This window comes from Xyrauchen texanus, chromosome 24 (genome assembly GCF_025860055.1).
Source record: "Xyrauchen texanus isolate HMW12.3.18 chromosome 24, RBS_HiC_50CHRs, whole genome shotgun sequence".
Lineage (NCBI taxonomy): Eukaryota > Metazoa > Chordata > Actinopteri > Cypriniformes > Catostomidae > Xyrauchen > Xyrauchen texanus.
This window is the reverse complement of record NC_068299.1, coordinates 27,898,980-27,906,995: the sequence shown is the minus strand read 5'-3', so window position 1 is coordinate 27,906,995 and position 8,016 is coordinate 27,898,980. Positions and strand designations below refer to the sequence as shown.

The following is an 8,016-nucleotide window of genomic DNA, read 5'->3' as shown; positions in this document are numbered from 1 at the left end:
CCATCTTTTTTACAATCTCTTTTCCTTCCACTCTTTCCAACCAGCCAAGAGAAGGAAAGAGTGGTCTTATAGGGAATGTATGGAATGTGTGATGTAAAGGTGCAGGGAATGGGATGTGTGCACCTGCACACAGGATTGGATATCTGATGGCCTCAAAACAAACCCACCAAAACATTATTTTTTCACTTTCTGTCTCAATACACTCTTGTTGTACTTGACAGTGATACTCGGGTATCATCAGTTTGGGTGCTGCACTCTCAAAACACTTGCTTACATTGCAGGCTCGGGGTCAAATCTTGAGGTGAAAGGTCACCTGCAGGTTAATTTAACACAATCTGCCTCCATTTCTTTTGACAGGAAGTTAGCAAGTTGAGATGAGAGGAGAATTGCAGCAGCCGTTATGCTTTTGTCTGAGTATGCAAACATTTTAAAAAGGTAAACTGTCACGTGCAATCATGGAAGTCAACATTTTTGTGATTTCATTTTGTGAACAATAAGGTGAGGCTTGTCTCTGTAACAATTTTATTAATTATGAACATTTCTGATCTTTTTTTCTTGAAAATGTAGATGAATGAACACTATACAAAGAAGCTAATGCGTTAATTGGCAAACATTCAGCTTAGTTTATGATTCTGGGAGAATGATCAAGGAGTTGTAACAGAGAATCCTGCATACATCAGCCTGTATTTTTCAGTAGGCCAACTGAATGACAGCATACAAATCACTCGTGCACACGCTCTCCGTGTTATACTCAAACACTCCTGCTTTACAGCACAGTCTAACGCCAATTCCTAAACTCCTTTTGATACAGAGACCATTATTTACACAGACACATTTGCCTCTATGCTCTGGGTACAGGATGGATCATGTTAAAACTAGCTGGGAAAATTGTTCCTCAGATCACTTGAATTATTTTAGGTTAGCTATCAATTGCTTCAGACCAGTAATGTTAAAAATATATATAATAACAAAAAACTGCCACCAATTTCATCTTCATGTCTTAAATTAATATCTGTTAAACTCAAAGTTTGGCTATGCAAAGACAACAAAACAACAGTAATTAAATGTTTCAAGTACAACATTTTATCAAAGAGAGAGAAAGAGCTAATAGATGAATAAATTAACTTACTCTGGCAGGAGATATATCTCTCAAGCATTGGGTCATTCCAGCTGAGGTATTTTAATGGCTAAAGTGTTCAGTCCTTGTCGATTATTTGCTAACCAGTTTAACTCATCCTTAATATTACCACACCCATGTGGTCAGGTCCTCTGCAATTAGGGTTATAATCTGAAATATCATGGCTAATAAATAGTGCTTTTCTTGGTCTTGAGTGTTCATTTGGGCTGTGATTAGGTTGTTGTATTTTAAGCATCCGACATGACATCTATGTCCTCAGAGCCGGTCTGTTTGGTGGCAATCCTCCAGCGGTTAATGTGGTGGTTTCCCTTTCTCATCTGCGTGCACTCTGGACCCTCTTCCTCCAGCTTCTGTCGCTTGTACTTGGTCCTGCGGTTCTGGAACCACACTTTCACCTTAGGGAAGCCAGAAATGTGTTCAAACGAGTATAGGCCTAGGCTATATATATCTCATTTGACATTGATTATATTGTCAATACAACAAGCACTATCTACGACACAGTGATTTAAATGAAAAGCATTTGAGTTTTTACCGGTATTCAAGACGATCGGCTCAACCGGGAAGAATGAGTCCGTTTAAGCCTATTATGCGGCACGGCCAATATATATTATTATTGACGTTTCAGAAAACATGATTAATTGCTGTAATGCCTTTTATGTGTTTTTTTGTTTTTTTGTTCTTCAGAACAATTCCAAACAAGCAGTAATAAAATTATATACTATGCAGTGATGACCTGCTTAGTTCACATTAAGGCTAGCTATATTTAACCATATATATATATATATATATATATACTAACGCTGTTATTATTAAACGTATTACCAAAAACCTAAAACTGCAACGCTGGTCGATGTCCCAAAGATAAAGTCTATTGTATTGTATAAGGTAGCTTATTTGCGTAATCATTATCATCAAAAAACACACTTTCCCCCTCAATTGTTCACATATCAAGATGGCAGTCTAGGTTACGCATGCATAGCAGGCTCATATTTTACACATTGCCATTAAAATCAAGGCCAAAAAGAGGCCATAAGTGAAAATGTTGAAAATGTATTTTATTATTAGCCTTATTATTATTATTATTATTATTATGAAGCGGTCTGAGCACCTCGGTGCTGGGATATTCTTATATTTCACCAAAATTGCATCTCTCTTTAATTAACTAGCAGCCTACGTCAAGGCTAATAAGCCTATGTGTTATTTAAAATGTTTATTTTGTGTTAAGTTTGTGCTATGTGATGTGGTCCATTCATTTAAACAATAAAACCTCCCAAAAAAAAAAAAAAAAAAAAAAAAACATTCAGATACATAACTTTCATAATAAACGTCAGATTTTACAAATGAAAGAAGCACAGTCTCATCAGTCTCAATTCAAGCTATTGTGACGTTATTAATGTATGAAGAATATGAAGCACCACTGAGGAAAATCTCCTTACAATTATTTGAAATTAATTATGTTCTATATGACAGTAACTAGAAATGTAACGGTTTTAAAGTTGAACCTATTTCCCTTGTGATTATTACAAGCTGCCATTATTATATCGCTGGTGAAAGGGTTTATTCCTCCTTCGTTGCTTCTGAGCTATAAGCAGCTATAGGCCAATTCATTCTTTAAACGTCGTGGCTCGCGTCAAAATGATTGAGCACAGCAAACATCTGACACATGGCCAGCAATGTTCTTCAGACTCGGACTTAAAGCTTCTGCTATACTTTCAAAAAAAATTTTTTAACAAGCATACAGTCCAAGTGTTGTTTACATTGTGATTTAGGTCAACAGCTTGTCAGTTCAACATGAATCATTCAAAATAAAGATATATCTCATTAATAGCTAATAGTCCTTCACGCACTACTCGTTGCACAATGCTATATTTCGTGGTCATCATACATTTGATCATAACCCTTTTATAACACATGTTTTATACAATTTATAATAAAAGAGAGTATCCTAAGCCTGATCCTTAGTTTACGATTTGGGATTGCTCAATTTTGATTACTGGCATTATTTTAATTATTCTTTTTGTCTGTTATATTTGTGCAATTGTCCCACATGCTGTGCTGTCTCTGTATTAGAGAGGTGATTTTTGATTATTATTATTATTTTTAGTGCTTTTCAAATATATATTTTTTGTGAGCATGGGAACAATTGGCTACTTAACTTTCTTTGCTGTGTGCAATAGCACAGGTGTCCTAATGTTTACCTGAGTCTCAGATAGACTGAGGCTGTTAGCGAGCTGTTTCCGCTCGGCTCCGACAACATAATGGTTCTTCTCGAAGGCTCGCTCCAGGCGCAGCAGCTGAGACGGCGAGAACGCGGTGCGGATCCGTTTCGGCTTCCTCGCGAAAGATCCGTGCAGTAACAACGTGTCCTGTGAGATGTCATTACCTGAAATAATAAAAATAACAATAATGTCAAGAAAAGTAAATGTGATTATAACCATTCGTTTTAACATGTTATATAGGAATTAACTTATTAACTCTGGATGAGCGCAGGCAGCACTCCACAAATGTAGGCCTAGACTAATCACCTTCTTCTTACTTTAAAGTTGAAGTTGCATAGCCTTTTCAAACTTTGCTTATTTATTATTTCAACAGCTGACAACTTAATTCGACCATCACTTAGTACGCTGCATGATTAAATTAATTCATGTAGCCTAGCTAATTGTTAAAATCATAAATAAATAAATACAATTGTATGCGATCTAAGTTTATATAATTTGTTTGTATTATCTTTAAATGTCATTCCGTTATTTTACCTTTTGGGAATTGTGAAACTATAGAGGTTTAAAAAAAAACTATTAGGCCTACTGTCTGAACTTGATTTTTGGCTAATTCGGCAGCGATAATCCTTAAGGACTGACGAGTAGGCTAGGCTATGTAGCAGCCTACATCACAAATTGAAAGATCAATATTAAATTCTTACAAAATCATGCCGGTTATACAACGCCTCTGTTAAGCGGCATGATTTTGTCAAAGGTCGTCAATATACTGTACAATTAGTAAATAAATATAGTCAATTTGGCGTAGCCTATTTATTGACGTGTTACAGTAGCTTATTCTATTACAATTCATACATTTGTTTACTCTTTAGGCAACCTATTGAACACCGAAATCGGACAATTTATCAAATGACGGATAAAAATGAAATTATGAAAATGTTGAGATGTAACAACTTCTACATCAGAGCAGCTTTCTCGTTTGTCATTAGCTCTTTCTTTGCTGTGACACTGATAAGGCTGCTATAGAGTGGCAAGCCATAATTACATTATAATGTAGGCGACTTAGGACACAGAGTAGCCTAACTTAATTTATTACAAGAGTTAAATGTCCACAAATAACCAGTAACAGGGCCGTGCATAATTTACATAGAGTTGCGCCAATTTTACTTACCTATTTATTATTATTATTATTATTTCAACACACATACACTCGTGCAAATGTTTAATACTCAACAGATTTCTACAATATAGTCATAAATTCACACAGACAGAGACGATTGTCTTTAGCATTCATACTACAATGTTCAGATGCAACAATTAGGCTAAGTGCGTTCTGTGTATTGAGGTGAAGGGAGCAGGATCATTCTCCTGCTTTTAAAATTAAAATGAGATGAACAGTTAAACTTTCCCTGGACTATTGTATTGACATAACAATCAGTTGGCTTGCCTACAATTACCATTACATTTAGTGTCATAGAAGCAAAAATCGTTCATTTATTATTATGAGCATGCAAACAGTGGACGAATCATAATTGCACATTTTCTTGTGACGGGCTAACGTTTCTAATATACAAATATGATTGACTTTTAACCACGTAATGCATTTATTTGTTTCAGCTGCCTGACAACGAAACTGTAATACAGGAGTTCACTCGTTTTTCATTGACGACGCCTGACTAGCTTGTTGTTAACGGAGGGGTTATTGCCTAAATTAGTATGGCTGTATTGAGATGTTTTGATAGTGGTTTAATTTCACAACAGTGACAAACAATGCCAAAGTTTAGGGCACACACAATAGTTACCTGGCTGTTACCAATGAAGGCATGTCAGGGAGACTTGGATGCTGCTCCGCAGGGCGCTCGGTTTGCGTGCGTTAACTGTGGTGTCTGTGACAAGTGAAGTCGAGGAGGGCGGGGCAGGGGCTCGTGCGGTCTCACAGAATAAGAACTCAAATGCAGTTGACTGGCATTACAACACGCATTTATTTGAGAACTGATGCCACTGGCCACAACTTTTAATTTTAAAATGATTTCTAAACCTATTTTGAGGTATAGGCAGCAGACGGTTGGGGGGAAAAAATAAAAATGTAAGATCAAACTGTTATCAGAACTGTCCTTCAATGCTCGTAAAAGAACAAAATGCATTCTTTTTTGGGAGGCATGACATTGTGCTTTTATGCTTGTACAGGTCTAACTCGTTGTTTAAGTAGCGCCTTAGGTTAAACGGACTGGGATAGGGAGAACCGGGACTTTTCCCGGTGAAGCCCCCACCCCCAAGGTGAAGAGCATAACATCGATTATCTCGTTACAATGGCACCTGTCAAGGGGTGGGGTATATTAGGCAGCAAGTGAACAATCAGTTCTTGAATTGCATGTGTTGGAAGCAGGAAAAATGGGCAAACATAAGGATCTGAGTGACTTTGACAAGAGCCAAATTGGCTAGACGACTGGGTCAGAGTATCTCGAAAACGGCAGGTGTTGTGGGGTGTTCCCGGTATGCGGTGTTTAGTACCTACCAAAAGTGGTCCAAGGAAGGACAAGCGGTGAACTGGCTACAGGGTCATGGGCGCCCAGCTCACTGATGCGTATGGGGAGCGAAGGCTAGCCCGTCTGGTCCGATCCCACAGAAGAGATACTAACACAAATAGCTGATGGCAGTGGCTTCTTTCAGCAGGATAATGGCATGCCATACTGCAAAAATTGTTCTGGAATGGTTTGAGGAACATGACAAAGAGTTCAAAGTGTTGACTTGGCCTCCAAAATCCCCAGATCTTAATCCGATTGAGCATATGGGATGTGCTGGAACAATAAATCCGATCCATGTAGGTCCCACCTAACAATTTACAGGACTTGAACGATCTGCAGCTAACTTCTTGGTGCCAGATACCAAAGGACATCTTCAGAGGTCTTGTGGAGTCCATGACTCTACGGATCAGAGGTGTTTTACACGATATTAGGCAGCTGTATTTAATGTTGTGGATGATCGGTGTATGCTCGAACAGAATTTGTGATTTTTATCTGCAGTTTATCCGGCGTTTGATCGCAACGCAAAACTCCACCGATGTGTTATATACCGCATTTCTGTTCTGGAGAATATTTAACGCTAGATTCAGAGGCACCGCTTCTATGACCCGGGCCATACATGCACAGGCATCGCACTTTTATGCAACACTGAATGTGTATAGGCTACTTGTAACAATTTGCATAGCCTCCATAGCCTATACAATATACATTTCATTATAAGAAATAAAAATATAGAGTCAGTTGCTGGGGTATCTTTAAACTTACCTTGAAACCGATGTCCAAAAAATCTGTTCTGTAGGACCCATGGGTAGAAATTCAGTGGTTCACGATGTTGCGTGCCAAAGAAGTGTGGGTGCTGCAGGTGTGCGTTGCCGATCTGGTGTGCGTGCATGCTCAGAGGTGCCTGGTTCACAGTCTCCGAAAACACCAGCCCCGCGGGGCTTTGATAACCGGTCAGAAAACTGTCAACAGGGGCTGTGTAGCTTAGGGCGGTGGGGCGAATATGGTCTTCTGGTGTCAAAGGACTTTCCTTCGCCACTAAAGACTCAATGGTAAAACAGCGCTTTCCCGTTGATGAGAACATCGTCCTTGACGGTTCCGGTACAGTCCCGCAGATTAGGAACTATTTAACCTCCTGCAGTGACCTCTGTCAGCAGCGTTGTCTAGGGAGACATTGTAGCTACTAAAGTCAGAAAAAACCTAAAAGTGAAACACCTTAAGCTAAGATTCCCCTACTTTAACCAATTAAATTGCAATCCATCGATCCGCACGCGTGTCCATAAATCATAAAAGGAAAAGTGAGAATAGAGGCTCGAGACTCATCGATTTGGATTTGAGGGACGCCACAGTGTCGTTTTTAGACTTGCACTCATTGGACGAAAGCCCTTGGCGCATATAGCGCGACGGTGGGCGGATCCTAAATTCATTTGGGTCAGATAATGAACTCCATTAGTTTGATCATTCACTTCAATAGTGCTGCTCTCAACAGGTCATTTCATACACAAGGAATAATCAAAAACAATTTCCTTGCCAAACGTCCAGTATGTAAAACCTTATTAGCCTGCAGTAAAAGTCTATAGCCTATGCCTTCCGTTATTCTAGGCTGTATCATAAAGATTTGCTGTAAACTTTCCTTCAACTTCTTTGAATATCATGGGCTACTCTTTAAATAAAGCGATAGAGAGAAATTAAAGCGGCAATGTGTTGCTGCTCTCTTAATTAGGCTAGACTTAATGCAGCTTCGAAAGACTAAACATCTAACAGTGAGATTTCCTTTCAATTGGCTAAACACAGAAATGAATTGGCCGATGAACTTTACAATTGGCCGATTACATTCTTTGTAATAATTTTGAAACGCCTATGATGTTGGCAATGCGAGGCGTGAAACTGCCAATCACTCAATTGGCATTTGCGCATTGGTTTGTTTTCCGCCTGCAATATAGGTTGCATTGGTTATTTCCACTTTCCATTCTTTCCAAACTGTCTTCATCAATTTCACAATTTCTATTACAGCTACTAAGCCTAATAGCCTACTAATTAATAACAATAAACATTTTAATGACATGGGCATTTTTTCACAGAACTCAAATCATCAAGACGTCCCTCTGTTGTCTAAACAAGCCATTAGTCATCGTGTAGT

General features: G+C 38.6%; 1 protein-coding gene across 1 annotated transcript; it reads right to left on the bottom strand.

Annotated features, from left to right (window-relative positions):
* Positions 1–514: 514 nt before the first annotated feature.
* On the bottom strand, positions 515–7,190 carry LOC127618053 (homeobox protein EMX1-like). The gene is made up of 3 exons (XM_052090286.1): positions 6,642–7,190; positions 3,337–3,521; positions 515–1,533 (listed from the first exon to the last, which is right to left on the bottom strand). Exons 1-3 carry the CDS (start codon positions 6,958–6,960, stop codon positions 1,366–1,368), a joined length of 672 nt encoding a protein of 223 aa, XP_051946246.1. The 5' UTR covers positions 6,961–7,190; the 3' UTR covers positions 515–1,365.
* Positions 7,191–8,016: the final 826 nt, after the last annotated feature.